Source organism: Emys orbicularis, chromosome 12, assembly GCF_028017835.1.
Source record: "Emys orbicularis isolate rEmyOrb1 chromosome 12, rEmyOrb1.hap1, whole genome shotgun sequence".
In the NCBI taxonomy this organism is placed as follows: domain Eukaryota; kingdom Metazoa; phylum Chordata; order Testudines; family Emydidae; genus Emys; species Emys orbicularis.
Genome location: NC_088694.1, coordinates 756,429 through 777,615, shown reverse-complemented (window position 1 = coordinate 777,615; position 21,187 = coordinate 756,429). Strand labels below are relative to the sequence as shown.

The window sequence follows — 21,187 nt, the reverse complement described above, 5'->3', positions numbered from 1 at the left end:
GCCAGACCCAGAGAGCTGCATGTCGGCGCAGGGCCCCTGCGGCCCCAAGCCCCACTCCACACATGGGCCAGGCAGAATCCGATGCCTTTTTATTCATAAGCAGATTCAAAGCTTCAGATGGTTCACATTGATCCCCCTCCCCCACCCTGTACAAACCAGCTCTCTCCAGCAGAGTCCGTCTCTGTTTGGAAGAAAAATAGAACATCTCAGCTAGTGCCTCGTCCGTTGTGGTTCCCTCTCCAGGTCGTTCTGCTCTCCCCCTGCAGAGTCTGAGAAATGCCTGCCTGCAGGCCAGGAAAGCCGAAGGGGGAAGGCACTCTCAGTGCCAGGCTCGTGAGCCCTACACCCCAAGGGCAGGCAGCACGGCTGCTACAACCGAACAGCAGGAGTCCTTGCCCAGCCTTTTCACGACACAGCTGGGGTCAGCGTCCATCTCACGCCAGGACCTTGTATGGCAGGCAGGCGCAACTCGAGGACACGACGCAGGAAAAAGGATCCGGGACTGTCAGGTGCGACAGAGACCAGCCCCAGGCAGGGCCACGCCGCCACCCACCCAGCCCCTCAGCCACATGACTGCTAGGGGAGCAGCCCTTGCGTAGGAGGCAGCAGCCGCCGCAGAGGGGCAGATAGGCAGGACCCGGCGCTCCTGCTGCACACGGCAAGTCAATAGCAAACCCCAGCCAGAGGGTGCTCAGACTTGTCCCCTGTAGCCCCTTTCGGCCGGGCTAGTGGATGGCTGGCCCACAGCATCTGCCCAGCCCTTAATCCGCCAGCGTGATGACATCGTAATGGATTCCCTGCTGCAGCTGCTGGATCTGCTCAGCCGTTGCCTCTGTGGTGAACATGCCCTGGGCTTGGGCCATGGCAGCATCGGCCACTGCTGCAGAGAGAGGGAGAGCGGCATCAGCCCTGCTGCTGCCGCCCCAGCCCAGGAGGCGGGGAAGGGGGCCCTTGCTGGGGGCCCCTCACCCACTGCTTTGCCAGGCGCACAGGACAGATGGGGTGGCCAAAGCCTGCATGGGAGAGGGGTGTAGAAAGCATTTTTACAACGCTCTGTGGCTCCAGGAGATGTGCTGGCCTTGGCCTGCAATCACCACCTGCCAAGCCGGGTCCGCCCGAGGCGTTTCCATCCAGCAAAGAGAGGGGATAGCAGCAAGAGGCTGGGCTCTGCCTGGGCGTCAGCACAGCTGCCTGGGGCACCCACAACACTGAGCGCAGGGAATCAGCACTTCCCAGGCACAGCCCCTCGCAGCAGCAAACCTGGCTTGTTCTCCTAAGTGAGGGCGCACAGGCAGCAGAAAAGCAGGCTTGGTCCACGCTCCCTGTGCCCTGCCAAGGCAGCAGAAAGAGGGCAGCTGGGTAACCACAGCCCGCCCAATCCACAGCCGCCCTGCCAAGCCTGCTAGCAACCGTGGTGGACGGCTTTTGAAGGCAGCATGTGACTGAGACCACTAGCTCGTGTCAAAGCAGCCGGGAGATGGAACAACTATGTTACCACCATCTGGGGCTGGGACACCCCCTGAATCTGCCGCCATGGATTCCGGGCAAAGCCTTTCCTGTGACCCAGCATGCCAGAACCCACGGCCTGGGCTCAGCTCAGAGCAGGGAGCCCTGCCTCTGTACCTGTCACTGCCGAGTGCGCCACGGCTTCCAGCTGAGCCTGGGTAACCAGCTGCTGCTCTGGGGAAACCGGCATGTACTGGATCTGCTGGGGAACAGAGAGAGGGAGATGGATCAGACTGGGCAGGCAGGAAGCAGACGGGGGGCTCACCCTGCCCTGTTTACCTCTGGCTGCAGCAGAGCCCTCAGAGGCCGCGCAGGCCCCTCACACAGCTAGCTAAAGCAGCAGCTGTTTAACCTGCGATTCACCTTCTTGCTGAGTTATTAATGCCCACGCCGTGGGATCCCCTCCCCCTCCGGATGCATACTCCCCACTAGGCCTGTCCCAGCCAGTGGCTGCTCCCATTACCTGGGGCTCCTGGAGGAACTGGCTGCCCTGTTCATACTGGATGTGGGTGATCTGGCCGTCTTGTACCTGAAAGACAAGAGCTGGAGTGAGAGCTGGGAAGGGGAGGGGAGCTCCTCAGACCTCCCCCTCTCCCCCCCCCGGCCAGATCACTTCATCCACATGGAGGAGACCTGCTGGATTTCAAGGGAACAGGGACTCCCGCCCCCAGGCTCCATCCTGGACTCCACAACCTAGGACACGATCTGGCCGCTAGCCAGGGCCAGGGCAGCAGGGCCCTTACCTGGATGTGATGCCCCTCGGGGACAACAACGTACTCGTGGGGGAGCAGGTGCTGCACGCCATCCTGGGCAATGATGTACTGAACCTACAGGGGAAACAGAGACTCAGCCCCCGCCTCAGCCCACAGCATTGCCGCAGGCCGCACGGGACGCAGCCCTGCTGCACCTTTCCAGCGTCTCTCCAGCCTGGCATGGAGATGCTCAAGCACTGGGGCTCCCCACTTCCCTGGGTCACCTCCATGCTGAGATTCAGCCGCAGTTTCCCTTTGGTTCCTTTCACCCCAGTCAAGTCCCCACCGGCCCTCCCCTGGGGCTCCCTGCAGGAGACTCCCATCAGCCCCTGCAGGAGACTCGCGTGCTCTCCGCAGCACCCCACGTACAGGTGCCAGAGCCATACGGACAGCAGCTCCCCCCATACCTGGTTATCGGCGGTCACCAAGTGCTGCACCGTCTGCCCGTCAGCCGTTGTGATCTCCTGGATGTACGTGGCCTCCTCCTGCAAGACAGCGAAGCTGCAGCCAGTCACTGCAGTAGCTGCGCCCAGCCCCTCTGAGCGGTGGACACAGGCCACTGCTTGTGGGTGGGTTGTGTGGCTGGCCAAGGCATCTGGCTGACTCACCTGGCTTGTGATGCTCTGCTCCTGCGCTACAATGATGTGCTCCTGCCCCAGAGCCTGCTGCAGCCGTTCAGGAGCCAGCACTGCCTGGCCAGACTGCAAAGCCGCTGGGAAGGGAGAGAAAGCCATCCTCAGCCACCACTATCCCCCATCCCACAACCCCGCCACCCCCTCCCTTACCCCCAATCCCAGGAGGCACACCAGCAGGCAAGCTGGGGACAAGCCATTAACCTCACTTGCTCAGGAGCCAGAGCAAAAGAGGTCAAATGGAACCGGCCCAAACTGGAAGGTAACAAGGATGCTGGGGCTAAGACCTTGACACGTACAATAAAGGCAGCAGAGACCTCCATTCACATCCCAACCACAAGGGGGGCTTTGCAGTAGTAGCTGCAGCAGGGTGCCCCTGTCCCCCCAGAACTGACCCTAAGAAAGCGGTCATCGCCCCGTAGCACTGCACTGGGGCGTTGGGGTCAGCACTGGCTGCAAAGGGAGAGCGCCCCCCACTGAGTCATCCACACTGCTCTGCAGCCCCCTGTCCCGTAGCACCGTGCTGGGACACTCGGGTCAGCACTGGCTGCAAGGGGAGAGCGCTCCCGCCTGCTCCCTGGAGCATCCTGCAGCTTCACTAGGGGATCTCCCATCCAAGACTTGATCAGGTCCAATCCCGCTTAGCTTACGAACTGCGTCAAGTGCTCAGCCCAAGATGGTCTGACAGCAGGCAACCCTGGGCACAGACCCCTGCACCGTAAGGGAAAGCAGGTATCTTACTCTGCAGCGTGGCTAGCGCTTCCTCATCGCTGTTCAGTATGATGGTCTGCTGGGTGGTGGCTGCCGGCTGCCCCAGCCGCTTCCCCTCAGAGCAGTGCAGACGCTGCATGTGGAACTTGAGATGCCCGTTCCGGTTAAACCTACAAGGACAGCGAGAGTGGGGGTTGGAGCTTGCTGAGGGCAGCGGGGCCTCTCACACCCTCCCTTCCCTGGAAGGCACAGGGCAGGAGGCCTGGCTCCTCATTTCCAGCTCTGCATTGCCAAGATCTGGGAGCTGGAAATGAGGAGGAGGGGCCAGGCTGAGAACAGGAGGCTCATTCAGAGACCAGAGGCCCAGTGGGAGGGGCACGTCCAGGGCCAGGGGGCTGCTGCAGAGCCCTCCTGGAGGCACTGCAGGGCCCTGGCTGGTTTCACCCACCTCTGCCCGCAGATCTGGCAGGCAAAGGGCTTCTCATTGGTGTGCGTCAGCATGTGTCTGCGCAGGTCCTTCTTGTTCTTGGAGGCAAAGCTGCAGTGGGAGCACTTGTGGGGTCGAAGGTTGGCGTGCTGTGCCATGTGACTCTGGAGGCAGGAGAGAGCGCGAGATCAGCCAGCTGCCCACGCCCGACTCCCACCCAGCCCCTGGGTGCCCAGCCAACCTACCCGGACCTCCAGCCACACAGCTGCTGTGAACGGGCAGTCTGGACACTTGAAGGTGTTGGGCCCTACGTGTGCCCTCTTGTGACTCTCCATCTCTGCTCTCCCGGTGAACATGGCTGTGCAAATCTTGCACGAGAATTTCTTAGTTGTGGAAATCTTGCACGACAGCTTCTTAGTTGTAGCAATCTTGCAGGACAGCTTCCTGGCCACACCCTGCAGCGCGGGCCACCTGACCTTTGCGGACGGGACTGCCTGCCCTTCTGGTGCTGGGGAGAAGGCAGAGTTCTTTCGGAGCTGCCTGGCCAGGCACTGCAGCATGGGCCACTTGCCGCCCGAGGCCTGGGCCTCCTGGCCTTCCCCTGGTGAGAGGGCAGGGTCCCCACTGAGCTGCTGGGAGAGAAGACCCTGAGCGTTACACTGGCTTACACCCCTCCAGGACACAGGAGTCCGGGCCCCTCTTACCTCGACATGATGGAGCTGGCTCCCTGGGAAACTGGCCGACATGATGTAGTGACTGCTGTGCTCTTTCAGCGCTTCGTTCATCATGGCGTCGCTCACCACGACTGTATGGGTGGGCTCTGTCGGGCTCTCCTCCTCGCTACAGGGGCAGAGGGCAGGGTCAGAGGGGTCCCCAGGGCTCTCCCACTCCCCTCGAGCACAGGGCTACCCTGACCATGGCGGCAGGGTGAGAGCAGGGGCACTCTCCTCCAGGGACGGCAGCCCTGGACAGCCACATGACTAACATACTCGGAACAGGAGCAGAATCGGATTACTGGGACCCAGGGCAGGGGCAGCTGGTTTGGCACCTCCAAGCGGAGCTGGCACTGACCTGTAGAGAGTCTCTGGGGCCTGGATCTCCTCGCTGACGGGCGTGATGATGCTGTACTCCGCTGTGCTCCCGAAAGGAATGGTGATCTGCTGCAGCTCAGAGCTCCCCAGGGTCGCCTCCTCATAGGCCTCCTGCACTAAGGCCTCTCCATGCTCAGCCACATGCAGCGTCACCACCTTCTGCTGCTGCCCGGTGGAATCCAGATCTGCCTCCTCCTCCTGCTGTGACTGGTCTTCGGGGGCCTGCGCCACTCCAGAGCCATCGGACTTCACCACGGCCACCTGCACAGGAAACAGACAGGAGGGGGTCAGCTGGGGTCCAGCCTGGGGCTCCCCTCACAACTGTGGTGGGGACTGTGACCTCACCTGCAGGGAGCCTGTGGCCAGCTCCCGCTGGCTGCTCATGTTCAGCAGGAGATCCAGCGCTGTCTGCGTGGCCAGCTCTGCCGATCCCTCCACACCTGGGAGAGGCAGAGAGAGCAGGTGAGATGCACTGTGCCTGCCCAGGTAGGCCCCCCTCTCTTCCCTGGGAGCTCACCTTGCTCATAAATGATGGTGGTTCCCCCCAAGGAATCCTGGGAAAGGATGGAGGGTTCCACCGTCGGGAGGGGCTGCACTGTGTGGTAGGTCACAGGGCCAAGAGAAACCTGGATGAGGAAAACAGCTGAGAGCATGCCCAAGCCTGAGGGGAGGGGGGCAGGCAGGAAGGCCGGGGGCCACAGTACTCACTGGTGGGCTGGCTGCGGGTTCTGTGGGAGTCTGCACCTGGCTGTGCTGCTGCTTCAGTTCCTCAATCTGCTGCAGGGTGAAGAAGGGGCGGCGCCGGCAGGGGGGCTCCTCGGGGTGCCGCTGGGCCCACTCCTCAAAGCAGTCAGCGTGGCGGCACTGCACGTGGAGGCGCAGGTTCTTCTTGTGCTTGGTGGTGAAGTGACAGTACTCGCAGGCAAACGGCTTCCCCCCTGCAGCCAGAGAGAGGGGGGCAGTGGTCAGCCAGCAGCTGAGGGGAGGGGCTGGCACAAGGCCCAGGAGGCAGGGCTGCTCTCACCCGTGTGTTTGACGGCCATGTGTGACACCAGGAAGTCCTCACGGAAGGTGGAGTACTTGCAGAAGCTGCACTTGTACGGCTTGTCGTTCATGTGTGACAGCTGGTGGTTCAGCAGGATCTTTTTATCCTCGCAGACATAGTCACAGAACTCGCACTTGAACCTGCCAGGGACGGAGACTGGCCCATTACTCGGGGCAGGATGCCTGGGAACTCTTTGGGAGGGGTGACCCCAGCAGGCTTTGGCCATCCCAAGGCCAGCCCGACACAGGCCGGGAATCCCCTGCTCCTACCTGCGGTTAGCAATGGCCTGGATGTGCGTCAGCAGATGCATCTTAAAGGTGTAGCGCTTCTTGAAGGACTTCCCACACTGCAACAGAACAGAGCGGCACTCACTGCCCATCCAGGCCCTGGGGTGCATCTTGCCCCCCCCTTCCCCCCATGCCCCCCCCCCACCTTGTCACACATGTGTGGCTTCTCCGTGCTGTGAGTCTTCATGTGCTGGGTCAGCCTCTTCTGCATGGGGTAGACTCGGCTACACACCGGGCAGGGGAACGAATTCAGCTTTGGGGGCTGGAGAGAGAGAGGACACAGAGATGAGCCCATCTGGATGAGAGAGCCACTGACAGCCTCTCTCAGCCCCCTCACCAGCCAGATCTGGGGCTCCAGTCAGCCCAGAACCATCCCTATCTACCAGGCAGTGGGAGCAGAAAGAAGCCTGCCGGGGTAGCCCCCGCTTTGGAGGCCCCCAGTGAGAACTGGGCCTAAGACACAAGCCATCAGGGAGCTGGGAACTCACCGGGTCGGCTCTCTTCTTCCTGAGAGAGAGAAGAAAAACAAACTGGGTCAGACGCTCCCCGAGTCTGAGAGCCCACCCAGACAACCCTCCCACCCAGTGACTGCCCAAGAGGGCCCCTGGTGCTGAGAAGGGAACAGAAGCAGATCCTGCCGACTCAGCTCAGCACCGGCTGCATCTGGAATCATGGGGGAGGGGTTGCTTGGCTCAGCACATGGGGGCAGAGGGGAGCTGGGCACAGGGAAGGGGCTGCCTGGCCAAGACACAGGGATCAGTCCCATGGCCCCACTTTACTCACCGGTCCCGGCTGTGCACCGTTGAGTGGCGGATGACATCCTTCTTGTACACGCTTGTGTAGTCACACTCCTCACACTTGTATGGCTTGCTGCCCACGTGGTTAAACATGTGTTCCTGTGAGAGGTAAACAGCAGGCCATGAGGCACCGAGCCAGCGGCTACCCCCAGGGTGAGGCCAGGGCAGGGCCGTGCTCACTTTAAGGGAGGACCAGCGGCGGGAGCGGTAGCTGCACTGCAGGCACTTGAAGAGCTGAGGGTCATTGGCCTCGTGCGAGTTAACGTGAAAGCGCAGGTCATCGTGTGTGAGGAAGCGTGAGCCGCAGATTCGACACAGGTAGGGCCTCATCAGAGGCTTGGGGGACTTGTAGTAGTACCTGCAAAGCAGAGCCAGTGCTCAGTGCCGTGACAGTAACCAGGCTCTCAGCCCGGCCGCGGGTACAACCACAGCTCAGCACCCCTCACCTGCGTCCGATGTACTTGCGGTATTTCTTGCCCAGGAAGCGGCGGGAGGGCCGGCCTCGCCTCCTGGGCACGGTCTCAGCCTCCTCAGGCCCTGTGTTGGAGGATGGATCCTTGTTCTCCGAGTCCGACTGGCTGATGCTAGGCTCCACGAGGCTGTCGCTGGCCCCGTTCTCCAGGACGGAGGAGCTGGCTGCCTCGGAGTTCTGCAGCTCGCTGCTCAGAGTGCTCTGGGACGTGACTAAGGGCTCCTCCTCACCACCTGCCCAACAGCAACCCAGCACGTCAGGGTCAGCCTCATCCCTGCTTTCACCCTCCGCCAGCCTGGGCCTGTTGGTCCTCTCCAACCCCCTACCTTCAGGCTGCGGCATGTCCTCTAGGCGAGGGAACTTGCGGGGTCTCCCCGGCCGCCGGCGTGGCCTCTCCTCACTCGACGTGGGGACAATGCGGCTGTACTTGGGCTGCCGCCCACGCGGCTCATCCTCGGCTGGGTTATAGTCACTGTCCTCTGTGGGGAGAACGGTCCGAGGCGTTAAGACACAGACCCTGGCAGCGGCTGGCAGCACTGGCCAGAGGGGAGAAGGGGCTGTACCTTCAGGGTCATCAATGGCTCCAGCATCCACGATATCATCCTCCTCTTCCTCCTCCGGCACATCTTCCTCCAGGGGCTTTGGGGAGGGTTCCCCCTTCCGCGGACGCCCCTTCTTCAAGGCCAGAGCAGCAGCCACTGGCAGAGAAAGCAGTAAGAGAATCACTTGGGCAGCACTCTGCTCTCACCAGTCAAGCTGGGGTGTGTCACGGAGCTGGCACCCCACCCATCCCTTCGCAGACACGGCAGCACCCCACTCACACACCTTGAGATGGCAGCACACCCACCTGCTATAGAAATCCCCTTTCTCCCACCCCTAGAGTCATCCGCATCCCTACCTGGTTTATAAAGAACATCAGAACGGCCATACCGGGTCAGACCAATGGTCCATCTAGCCCAGTATCCTGGCTTCCGACAGCAGCCAGGGCCAGATGCTTCAGAGGGAATTAATTGAACAGGATAATTTATTGAGTGATCCATCCTGTAGTGCACTCCCAGCTTCTGGCAGTGGGCGGTTTCGGGACACCCAGATCATGGGGTTGTGTCCCTGACCATCTTGCCTAATAGCCATTGATGGACCTATCTTCCAGGAACTTATCTAGTTCTTTTTTGAACCCAGTTCACAATATCCCCTGGCAACTAGTTCCACAGGTTGACTGTGTGTGGTGTGAAGAAATACTTCCTTTTGTTTGTTTTAAACCTGCTGCCTATTCATTTCATTGGGTGACTTCTAGTTCTTGTGTTACGTGAAGAGATAAACAACACTCACTTTCTCCACACCAGTCATGATTTTATAGACCTCTACCATATTCACCCTTAGTCTTCTCTTTTCCAAGCTGGACAGTCCCAGTCTTTTTACTCTCTCATTTTCGTTGCCTCTCTCTTTTTCCAATTCTAATATATCTTTTTTGAGATAGGGTGACCAGAATTGCACTCAGTATTCAAGGTGTGGACATATCATGGATTTATACAGTGGCATTATGATATTTTTCTGCCTTTTCTAACGGATCCTAACAGTCAGTTTTGATCGCCGCTGCACGCAGAGATGTTTTCAGAAAACTATTCACAATGACTCCAAGATCTCTTTCTTGAGTGGTAACAGCTAATTTAGACCCCAGCATTTTGTATGTATAGTTGTGATTATGTTTTCCAATGTTCCTTACTTTGCACTTACTACCACTGACAGCTTACTTTGTTGGAGTGTCTTTGGTGAGAGACATTATTAAAGGTTTTCTAAAAATCCAAGTACACTGTATCCACTGGGTCACCCTTGTCCATATGTTTGTTGACCCTCTCAAAGAATTCTAATAGACTGGTGAGGCATGATTTCGCTTTACAAAAACCCAGTTGACTCTTCCCTAATAAATTGTGTTTAACTATACGTCTGATAATTCGGGGGGCATAGCTCAGTGGTTTGAGCATTGGCCTGCTAAACCCAGGGTTGTGAGTTCAATCCTTGAGGGGGCCATTTAGGGATTTAGTTGGGGATTGGTCCTGCTTTGAGCAGGGGGTTGGACTAGATGACCTCCTGAGGTCCCTTCCAACCCTAATAATCTATGTTTCTATGTTCTTTATTATAGTTTCAACCAGTTTGCCAGGTACTGAAGTTAGGCTCACTGGCCTTATTGCCAGGATCACCTCTGGACTTTTTTTATTATTATTATTATTATTATTATTATTAAAATGGCATTACATTCACTACCCTCCAAATCAAAAGCTTCAGACTTAAAATTATTTATTTTCACAGAGTTGTTTAAAGTAGATTTTTATTTTGGAAGCTGTGGATGGTGATATTTAGTCATTCATATTTCTAGTAATTATATACACCTCTACCTTGATATAATGCTGTCCTCGGGAGCCAAAAAAATCTTACCGCGTTATAGGTGAAACCGTGTTATATCCAACTTGCTTTGATCTGCCGGAGTGCGCTATCCCGCCCCCCCGGAGCACTGCTTTACCACATTATATCGGAATTCGTGTTATATTGGGTCACGTTATATCGGGGTAGAGGTGTATTCAGAGCCAAGTTCTCCCCAACAGGAGAATTCAGAATTAAGGGCTGAAATATTTTGTCCTCAGTAAACGAATTACATAAAACCAAATTCTGCCCTCAGTTACACTGATGTAAGTCTGGATTCTTTCCAGTTACAACAGAGCCATTATAAGCCACCTCCCTGGAGTCAGCGGTGCCCACACCTGGTACATTAACTACCTTGCTCCCCACCTGATATATAAACTCCTCTCCTCCCCCGCACAGCACCCCCACCTGGTATACAAGCCTCCCAGAGATGGCAGCACCCCTACCTGGCTGGAAGTGCCGCTCCTTCATGTGGTTGATGAGAGTTTTCTTGGAGATGCTCTTGTACTGACACATCTTGCACCTGAACTGTTGTACCACCACCACCTCCATCATCTCCTCCAAGCTCTCCAGGTCTGGCTCCTCCCCAGCATCTGCCTCTCTGGCCTGATCCGGCTGTGTGGGCAGCTCCAGTATTTCAGACTGCTCGGAAGGGTCTGAAGGGCCAGGCTGGTCTAGGCACGTGGAGGTGGGTCCATCGGCTATGGCTTCTATTGCCAAACTGTTGGCCAGAGCAGAAGTGGCCATCTGGGATACCATGGGGGCACCTAAAGCACCAACAAGAGCTCACCAAGGAAACCGAACCCTCATGGCTACACACACACACACACACACACACTTCACACTACTAGGCAGTGACTCAAGTGGCCAAGAGCTTCCCCATAGCCAGTGCTTCTGCCCTGCCCCCTACAACACCCCCTGCGGGGAAGGGATTGGAGTGACAAGGAGCTTTGCCCCACAGCATTCCCATGCTGCTGCCTACAGTGCCCCCTGCTGGGAGAAACTGGGACTAGAGTAGCCAAGAACTCTCCCCACAACCAGTGCTTCTGTACAATTCCCCCCCAGGGATTTCTGGCCGTTGTTGTTGTAGAAGGATGGAAATGGGAAAAGGGCTCAGAAGCAGAAGATGTCACTGGAGGACCCAGAAGCATTCACTTACCATCATCAGGCCCCTGCAGAATGAGATACTGGGTAGTCTGGGCACCGCTATCTTCAGCGCTCGTCACGGCGATGCAGCCTAGGAAGGGAACGGAGAGCGAGAGGGTGATGGGGACCGACTGTAGAGGCTGATAATTAACAAGACAAGGCATTCTTCTAGGGAGTCAGGGTGGGAAGCGGGAAGGTGAGGAAAGTTAACTGGGGGCTGCACAGGTGCTGCTGCATGGACTTAATGCTGTGAACTCAGGACGGACTGAGGCTGGAAACCCATTCCAGCCGTGATGGAGAGCTGCCCTGCAAGTCCCTTCTTTCACCACCCAGTGGTAAGGCCAGGAACAGCAGGCACCACTTCTGATAGTCAGGGAAAGCAAGGGAGAGCAGTCTCCCACTAAAAGGGATTTCCTTTTTGACTGACTTGGTTTCCTTGAGTCTTCACTACAGCAGCAGCTCCTTCCCCACTGCCTGTCCCCCTTGCCCAGCCCATGGCACATGACACGGAGAGCTAGGCCATATTCCCTGGGGCTCCAGGAAAGGGAGCAGGCAACAACTGACTTGGTGATGCACTCACTCTGGATGATGTCAGGCCCAATTGTGGACTCAATGATTTTGTCTATGGCAGAGCCCAGGTCCGAGGAGGTGGATGCAGTGGAGTCCGATACCATTGTGGCCCCATCGGTGATGACGCTGGAGTGAACCAGGACCTGTGGGGATTCCGATACCATAATGGACTGGCTCACTGTGGAGACGCTGGAGACCAGGGTAGACTGGGCGATAGAGGAAGAGTCTGGCAGGTAGACCCTAGGAATAGCATCTGTGCTGGAGCTGCTCTCCGACACTTCCTCCTGGAAAACAGACAGGCCGGGGAGCTCAGTTTAGAGGCCTCTGTTGAGCCACCCCAGGAGCGAACCTGTAGCTGCATGCCACATCAGCATCTTGCCTCGCAGGAGGCACCTGCCCAGAAGAGAGGTCCCAAAGGGCCCCACAAGAGGGTGACAAGTAATGGCAGAAGCCAGAAAAGCCGACGACCCTTCAGCCCTGGGGTATAGCTAGAAGATGCTCTCAGAGACACAAGATGCACTCCCCTCCCTGCTAATCCAGCTAGGTAGGCAGGGCTCTTCCCCTTGACTTGGCAGGCACAAACCTGGTGTGTATATCCATATTGTAGAAGACCTCTCAAACAGACCTGGCCCTGTGGTCCACTCTGCCCTGTGCTGTGTAGGGCTGGCTCCCACCTAGGCTGGGTCAGAGATCCAACTCCCTGAAGGATACTATCAGTATTCTCAGAGTCTGACAACTTACATACATCTACAAAATCACAGCCACCTCCTCACTTCCATCCCAAAGGGGTTTCCAGACCCACTCCATACCAGAGAGACCCCACTGCTGTCTGAGCTCTGCCCCACACCAGACTCATCTGCTTCTGAGAGGATGGGCACTGAAGCAGCATCGCTGCTGTCCGCGGACATGGCCTCAGAGGTCTCGACACCAAGCCCGCTCTCCGAAGGTTCTTCCTGTGCCAGATGAGGGGCCGCATCGCTGCTGCTCTCCACTTCATTCTCCTCCGCCTCCATGCCCAATTTCCCTGGGTCCCTTAAGTGTGACCTAGGCAAGAGGAAGTGCTGCAGTCAGACCTGCTGTGCACTGTGGGCACAGAACATCCTGCCGTGCCTTCCACCCGCCTGAGATGACCGGCACCTAGATATCACAGTAATCGGCACAAAATAAATCTACCAACATAACATAGGTATCCCAATGCATGCAGCAGGGGTGCTCTCACGAGGGAGAGGAGACACCAGACCACGATCGGTCTTTAGGGGCAGGTCTACACTACAAATTGAGTGTCTGATGAAGACGCTTTATGCTGACGGGAGAGCAGCTCTCCCGCCGACATAGCGCTGTCCACATGGGGTTAAGGGCGGTGTAACTACATCACTGAGGGGTGTGGATTTTTCATAGATATTCCAAAGTAAGTATGTTGTGTAGACCAAGCCAATGACTCTACTTCATGCCACCATGCCTTCCTCCCCTTGTCCCATAGCTAGGCTGTGAAGCTCAATATTTCAGCCGTACTCCCATGGTGCCCAACCTTATTACACAGGAGGGCCACATAAACCTAAGCACAACCTTGTGTGGGCCAAACAAATTCCACATATTTTAATAAAATATAGTCACCTGTATTGATTTATATTTGAAGTTCAGCTTGTTTTATATTATTTAGATAGGCTGTTTCTATGTACAGTATTGTCTATTTACACACGTGTAAACTAAAATGATGTAAACATGATGACAAAATGCTAATGAAGCGGCCGTGGGCCTTATGAACTGCTCTGATGGGACGTAGGTTGGGCACCCCCGTCATACTCCACTAAAACTTGGTCCAGGCATGAAACATACCGGTGCAGCAATATCTCAGGACTTATTACAGCCTGACACGTCTCCTACTCTTGTTCTTGAAGGCAACCAGGAAATGCCAAACTTTCATCCTAGCCAAGGGGAGAAAAAGCAAAACCAAACTTCAGATGAGCGTTGGGTGGGAGCCTAGCCTGCACTCACTCACTTTTACCCATATTAGCAGGAAGAGTGGCTCAGCTGGAGAATGCAGGGCTGTCGAATACAGAGGCTGCATCCCCCCCAGAATAAGGAATGACTAATCTACTTGGGGATCCGCAACCACAGTCTCTCCAGCCAACTCACATGACACTGATCACAGAACTCATGGGGAGGTGAACATTTCAGTAAACAAGCAATGGGAATGCTTTGCCCATCTTTGGAGCCTCATCAGAGCATCACAAACACTCCTGCCCCCTCAATAATAATTTAACCTCATAACACACCACCATCAAGTAGGAAAGCATAATTATTGCTATTTTACAAAGAAATACACCACAGGAGAGAAAAGTGAAGTGACTTGGGACTCCTCATAGGCAACAAGTTTAAAACAAACAAAATGATGTATTTCTTCACACAACGCACAGTCTGTGGACCTCTTTGCCAGAAGATATTGTGAAGGCCAAGGGGTCAAAAAAGAACTAGATAAATTCATGGAGGATAGGTCCATCAATGGCAGGGATGGTGCCCCAGCCTCTGTTTGCCAGAAGCTGGGAAGAGCAACAGGGGATGTATCACTTGATGATTACCTGTTCTGTTCCTTCCCTCTGGGGCACCTGCCATTGGCCACTGTTGGAAGACAGGACACTGGGCTAGATGGACCTTTGGTCTGATCCAGTCTGGCCGCTCTTATGTTCTCATGTCAGGCAATGGAGCCAAGAATAAAAAACCCAGGAGTCCAGACTCCAAGTCTCCCTGCTTTAATCACTGCTCTTGTGCAGTACAGAGCCAGACAAAATGTAGACCCACAACTAGTCTTAATGGCATGGTGCTGAATACACAAGTTATGTGACTGACGGAGAAACCTCACTGCTCCATAATTTTAAAAGCGACTGTAGAGAAGATTTGTGCTTTGGGCCCTGGCAGATGGCGTTTCCCCTCGGCTAGTGAAGGGTGCTGCAGGTGGACGCTCCCTGTTGGGTAAATAACTGCTTCTCTGTCTGTCGTTTGCCCATTCCCCAATGCCTGGGGCAGGGGATGCCAGGCAGGACTGGACTCTGCCTCCACTAACGCCTTCCTGCTGAAAGTCTCAATGCCCTTTACGGACACCGGTGAGCGCAGCCTCAGAGCCCCGGGGGTCGAGGAGGAGCCTCGGCCCGAGGTTGTGATGGGCCCAGGGTCACAGAACGAGTCCGTGTCAGAGGCAGGAGCAGGCTCCCGACGGGCACCGGCCCCAGGGGCTGCAGCGGCGGCAGCCTGGAGCCCCGGCCCGGCCGGATTCTCCCACAATGCAGCAGGGCAGGACCCGGCCTCCAGCGCTGCCCCGCGGCCCGGCCCGCCCGTGACCCCGCAGCCCGGGGCGGGCTGCCCGGCTCGGCACAGCCCGGCCGCCCCCGGCCCTTCCCCGGCCCGGCCGCCCGCCCGCAGGGCCCCGCCAGGGAGGGCCGGGCCGGGGCTGCCCCTGGCGCTGCCTGCGCCCCCGCTCGGGCCGGCGCCATCTTGGCGCGGGGTCCCCGCGCTCGGGCGGCCCGGCAGCGCCGGCGGGGAGGAGGAAGCCGGGGCCCCGGGGCCTGAGCGCCGCCCCCTCACCGTGCCTGGCCCCGTCCCTCGGGGCGTCCCGCTGCGGCGGCCGCAGCGCCCCCGGACCCGGCATCCCTTCGGCCGCCATCCCCCGCGGAGGGATCTTCCCGTCGGGACCCCGCGCCGGACTACTTACTTCACCGCACCGAGAGCGGAGGGACCCGCTCTCCCACGGCCACACCCTCCGATTGGGGCGCCCCCCGTCCCCGGCACCGAACCGCCTCCGGTCCCGGAGCTCCGAGCACCCGCGCCAAGAGAAATCCTCCCCGGGACTATATTTCCCCAGCGGAAGCATCAGAGTGCTCATTTGTGAAGTCGCACGCACAGGACGTCACGACGTGCGGGGATGGTGATGGCCGGACCCTGAACGTTGGGGTCACGCTGGTCACGTGGCTGCGGCGGCTCCCTGCTCGCGGGGCCCGAGCGATTGTCTGCGCTGACCGGGCCCCGCCCCGCCCCCTCCAGCAGGGGCAGAGCCCGGCCCCGCCCTTGTGTCCCGGCCCGGCGCCTGATGCCCCCCGCTGCGACCTGCCCGGGGGGGGACCCGCCCCGCGTCCCCCCTGCCCCCCCCCCGGCCGGAGTCGCGGCTGCCCCCGGGCTCAGCGCCCGAGGAGTCAGTCACCGGAGCAGCGGCGACTTGTGTTCAATGGGTCAGATCAGCAGCGGCTGTAAGTGTGTGTGTGTGTGTGTGCGCGCGTCTGTGTGTGTGTGTGCGCGCGTGTCTGTGTGTGTGTGTGCGCGCGCGTGTCTGTGTGTGTGTGTGCGCGCGCGTGTCTGTGTGTGTGTGCGCGCGTGTCTCTGTGTGTGTGTGCGTGTGTGCGCGCGTGTCTGTGTGTGTCTCTGTGTGTGTGTGTGCGCGCGTGTCTCTGTGTGTGTGTCTATCTCTGTGTGTCTCTCTGTGTGTGAATGCCGAGGGAGAGACCTGCTTGTTCTCTCCTGAAGAAGCGGCCGGTGGGTGGGTGGGAGGGAATCAGGAGTGACTGGAGTGGGGGAAACAGGAGCAAGCAGGTGTCTGGAACCTGCTTTCTGGCCACGTGTTCTCCTCTTAGCGACTCCTGCGGTCTGAGGTGAAACGAGTTGGCCGGTCCCAGCTTCTTGGCTGTTGTCGGGTGATCCATACAGCCCCCGGGCTGTGCATCACCCGGGGTTAGCAGCGTCCGGGGTATTATCCTGCCAGGGAACGGGTCAGATGGTGTCTAACGTGGGCTGACTAGCCAGTGTGAAGGAGGCTAAATCCTGTTTAAACTACATTTCCAGTCCTCGGGAGGGAACTAACTGCCACCTGTTTGAGCTGGAGCAGTGTTTAAATCGAGTTTAACCCCCCCAACGCGCAGGGTAGTAGCCAGGGCTCCAGCTCTGCATCCCCCTTGGGGCGGAGGGAATCTCTGGTGTAGTGATCTGAAGAGCAAGTCGTTGCTTTCCACCCACAAGAGGGCAGAGGGAGGGTAGGGTTGAAGGACTAGTTCAGGGGTTCTCAAACTGGGGGTCGGGACCCCTCAGGGGGCCGTGAGGTTATTACATGGGGGGTCACGAGCTGTCAGCCTCCACCCCAAATCCCACTTCGCCTTCAGCATTTATAATGGGGTTAAATATATAAAAAGTGTTTTTAATTTATAAGGGGGGATGGCACTCAGAGGCTTGCAATGTGAAAGGGGTCGCCAGTACAAAAGTTTGAGAATCACTGGACTAGTTGGTGATGCTTTAGGCTGGTGATAACACGTGTTCCGGGTGTGTTGGAACGGAATGGGGAAGGCAACCTAATCTGTTTAGATTCCTGGTCAGTAACTGAACATACAAAATCGCCAATGATGCAAATATAATCACATTTAACACATAGAATTGTTTCTCCCCGCTTGCTGGCCAGGACCTGTGTTCACATTCTGCATTTGTCCGACATCTGAACTATGATGCTGATGGGTGCTATGGAAACCTCTAAGTGAGGTCAGTTGGTCCGTCTTGGCCAGCATGCTGCACTCATCTCCGCGGTACTGGAGTGCACACAGCTGATGGCATCATTGGCCCAGGTGATTTCCTGCCTTTGTGCCTATGTTCGAGGGGAAACAGTCTGGGATTTGGGCCTGGGCAGGTTGATGAGAGGGAAACTGGCTTTCAGATGTGTCATTATTCACTATTCCAGCTAAGCATGGGGGGGGTTATGGGACTGGAAGCCATTTACCCTGAACTTCCCCACAGTCTTCTACCCGTGTGGGCTTCCTGAACAGGAGGTACTCATCTATACGAGGGTCTGGTCCACTGTTACCCACCAGAGAATGACACTGTTAGCTATTTCTTCTGGCTTCTTGGCTTCCATTCAGCTGGTACTGAATTCTGCAGGCAGAAGGATAACCTGGACTGAGTTCTTCTGCTGGCTTCTCTTTTGACAGCATGTTGATCTCATGGTCTTGTTAATTGGCATTAAGACTTCAGAGAGTTTCTCACAGTTACTTGAGTGATTGATTCATGGGTCTTCTGTGGTCCCGTAGGCTCTAGTAAAAAATTGTGTGTGTGTGTGGGGGGGGGGGCTCCTTGTTCACTTCACTCCCTACTTGGGGCTTTCTCTCGTCTGTGCTCCTACTCCATGGAGGGAAACGCACTCAGACTGGTCCCCGTTGCACTGTCCCTGTGAGAGGCCAACGTTGCCCTTCTGATGGGGGCAGCAGTCAGTTTACCACCAAAGAGCATGATGGCAGTAAGCCCTGGCTTTATGTGCTGTAGCTGCTCTGCTACCTGAAGCTCTTTGGCTGGGGCAGTAAGCCTGTGACTCAGCCCTGCGACTCCTGCGGACGGGAGTGGAAGCCAGCCTGTTTCTTGGCAGATGCCAAGTGCCCACCAGAGGGCAGAAGAGTAACTTCCACTGTACCATCAGCAAATTACATTTGCATCTCTTATCTGGCTTTTATTCCGGCTAATTAAATACATCACTGAAAGGTTTATGCCCCCATCGATCTCTATGGGACAGCTGAGCTGAAAGTAATTTCTGGGCTGGAATGAGGCGCGAGTGATTGGATCAGGCCCTGCACATTACTCTGTGAATCTCTTTGCACTGAGAGCTCAGTCTTGCTGGAGGCCCCTGGGGAGCAGGGATCTCATCTGCCTTGCTTTTCTATAAAGCAGCCCTCAGACCTGTGACATCACCATAACAACACAGTGTGTCCTGTCTGTGGAGGCGGAAGCAGCCTCTCTGGTGTGGGATGTGAGGGGGTCCCTTGACAGGTGGCTGCCCCTTGCAATGAATGCTCTGTGTAATAGACTTACAATCTCACAGCTCTGTCCTGACAGTCCTCAAACTACAGTCTGTGCACAGAGCCTGGAGCACGACACCAGCTCAGTCTTCCTGCCGCGGGCGGGTGACAGCTTGGAGCTGGGGCCCTGGGGCTGGATTAGATTGGGGTGGAACAGGAGCATGAACTGCTCCCTGGGCTGGGAACTGGACATCAAATGATGCAAACTAATTTAGTTCCTCTTGCATGGCCCTCTGCCCAGCTGCTTAAGGGGTCAGTTGGGGATTCCCCGGGTGGAGGGGATATCCCAGGGCTGGAAGGGACATGGCAGGAGCAGGCTGTATTTTGGTATCCCCCAGCTGGTGGAACAGGCTAGAGGGACTTATTCCTGTAGTCCACCCCATAGGCTTCTCTAAGTCACCTTTTGCTCCCCAACTCCTTTGGCCCTTGGTGTGATTTAGAGACCCTTACCCTCCACCAACCCAAAGGCCAGAGCTTGGCTGGACATGGGGGCCTGGCCCCCTTCTAAAATGTTGTGTGCTTGCAGATAAACTAATGGCATTTTCAAGCCAGGCATAGTTCAGCCTCCTGTCCCTGCCTTTCCCCAGCTCTGCTAATGCACCTCCCTCCTGATCTTCAATACCCCCTGCTGTTCCAGACCTGGGCCCCCAAAATTATTTGAGAGCTGGGAAACGTGCCTTAAAGTGAGAGACTTAAAGAGCTCAATCTGTTTAGCTTATCAAGAAGATCAAGGGAGAACTTGATCATGGCTATAAGTACTTCACAGAGCAAAGACTGGGTTAACAAGCTCTTCAGTACATAGTGGGGAAAGGCAGAACAAGAACCAATGGCTGGAAGTTAAAGCCTGACAGATTCAAATGAGAAATAAGAAACATGTTTAACAGTGCAGGTGATTAACCATGGAACAAATTTCCAAGGGAAGTGGTGGGTTCTCCATCTCTTGATGTCTTCAGATCCAAACTGGAGCCAATGGCAGATGCTTTAGTCAAACACAAGTTACTGGTTCAGTACAGGGGTAAGGAGGTTCTCTGGCCTGTGGGATACAGCAGGTCAGACGAGACAATCTGATGGTCCCATCTGGCCTTCAACTCTGAATCTCGGCTTTGCTAATGTGCCCCAGCTGTTCCCGCCTTTGGGGCTTCAGTGAGCAGAGGCTGACAGCTGTGCTGACGAGTGAGGTGGCTTTATAAATAGAGAGGCTGAAACTACCCCAGTAGCGTCCCTGTCACGGAGTGTGGGGGGACACAAGGCCCTGCACCCCCAGTTTCCTGCGATTCACCATGACTCTCAGCCAGCCAGTAAAGCAGAAAGTTTATTTAGATGACAGGAACACAGTCCAAGACAGGTCTTGCAGGCACAGAAAACAGGACCCCCTCAGTTAGGTCCATCTTGGGGTCCCAAGGGCACCACAGCCCCGTTGGGGGGTCAGAGCCCCGTCCAGGCTCCCCTCCATTACCAGCCAGCTCCTCAAAAACTCCAACTCCCTCCAGCCTCCCTCACCCAGCCTTTGTCCTCTTTCCCGGGTAGAGGTGTCACCTGGCTCCAACCCCCTTCCTGGGTTCTCATGTTACATGCTCAGGTATCTTCCCTCAAGGCCAGTCTCCCATCCCCCAATGCAGACCTTCCCAGCCAAACTCCCCACTCAGCATTCAAAGACCACATTAAGAACAGTCCCAGTTCGTCACAGTCCCTGTGGTATAATCTGGCTCTGACCCAGTCTCAGAATAGTGCTGAGTGCAGTGTGGTTCCTCTAACACTCTGAGCTGCGTGAGTTGTCACTGGACTGCTCACTAGGCTATGACTGTTGTAACCAGTGATGTTTGTTCCTTGTATTTAAAACAACAACAGAAAAACCCTGATTAAGGAGCTGGAGAAGTGGATTAATGCCCTGCAGCTACATAAACAAGGCTTATATTTATATTCCACCTGGGGAGAGGGCGGTTGCATCAGCACATTTTTTTTAAATGTTGAGCAAAACAACCATTGCTCCAGGAAATGGGTTTTTCCTCACACCACATTGCTTCACTCAGCTGCTTCACCACTCGGCCCCTTCCCAGCAGCAGAGACCACCTCCCAGAAGGGCATGCCAGGACTGCTTCCCAGGGATTGTTCCTATACTGCTCGGTGAGCAAGCCGGGCCCCCCCATCTTGGGCACTGTTTCTCGGTGCCTCTTGCTGTGAATCGTGCCCAAGGGCCGTCTCCTACAGCTTCAGAGAGATTGTGCCCACATGATGTAATTGCACTCATCTGGGATTTGTGTGCACGGGGCTGGTGCAAAGACAGGGAATGCCATAGCTGCCGCCTCTTCCCCTGGACAGTGAGGTTGTGGCATAGGATGGCACGCATGAGGTAGGTGCTGTGTTGCAGGAGTTCCCCACCTGAGGAGGAGGGCGTAGGAGCTCAGGGTGGAGAACTGCCCAGCAGGACCTACGGAGCTGCACTACGGACTGTAACCGTGAAAGTATTTGAGGAGGAAAGATGCATCCAAAGAGGTGCTCAGGGAGCCCCAAAATGTGACTC

At 56.5% G+C, this 21,187-nt stretch overlaps 1 protein-coding gene across 5 annotated transcripts; it reads right to left on the bottom strand.

The window, feature by feature from the left end:
* Positions 1 to 68: 68 nt before the first annotated feature.
* Positions 69 to 14,596, bottom strand: ZNF335 (zinc finger protein 335). Of its 5 annotated transcripts, XM_065414332.1 has the most exons (29): positions 14,434 to 14,596; positions 13,691 to 13,779; positions 12,664 to 12,898; positions 11,865 to 12,138; positions 11,298 to 11,375; positions 10,585 to 10,905; positions 8,284 to 8,418; positions 8,047 to 8,199; positions 7,695 to 7,953; positions 7,429 to 7,606; positions 7,235 to 7,347; positions 6,940 to 6,958; positions 6,597 to 6,713; positions 6,434 to 6,510; positions 6,144 to 6,304; positions 5,828 to 6,057; positions 5,637 to 5,745; positions 5,465 to 5,559; positions 5,100 to 5,380; positions 4,733 to 4,868; positions 4,274 to 4,660; positions 4,050 to 4,192; positions 3,632 to 3,771; positions 2,867 to 2,970; positions 2,666 to 2,743; positions 2,250 to 2,333; positions 1,970 to 2,035; positions 1,624 to 1,705; positions 69 to 880 (listed from the first exon to the last, which is right to left on the bottom strand). In XM_065414332.1, exons 3-29 carry the CDS (start codon positions 12,865 to 12,867, stop codon positions 762 to 764), a joined length of 4,143 nt encoding a protein of 1,380 aa, XP_065270404.1. In that variant the 5' UTR covers positions 12,868 to 12,898; positions 13,691 to 13,779; positions 14,434 to 14,596; the 3' UTR covers positions 69 to 761. The 5 variants fall into 5 exon arrangements, with proteins under 5 accessions (XP_065270404.1, XP_065270400.1, XP_065270402.1 ...); XM_065414328.1 differs by having other exon boundaries at positions 1,624 to 1,708; positions 7,695 to 8,199; XM_065414330.1 differs by having other exon boundaries at positions 7,695 to 8,199.
* Positions 14,597 to 21,187: the final 6,591 nt, after the last annotated feature.

Excerpts from the sequence above, each read along its gene's own strand:
- ZNF335 (XM_065414328.1), bottom strand. The coding sequence starts at position 12,867 with ATGGAGGCGGAGGAGAATGAAGTGGAGAGCAGCAGCGATGCGGCCCCT. Across the intron at positions 7,348-7,428 it reads GCCGCTGGTCCTCCCTTAAA|GAACACATGTTTAACCACGT; the intron begins GTGAGCACGGCC and ends TACCTCTCACAG. Across the intron at positions 6,058-6,143 it reads CATGGCCGTCAAACACACGG|GGGGGAAGCCGTTTGCCTGC; the intron begins GTGAGAGCAGCC and ends CTCTGGCTGCAG.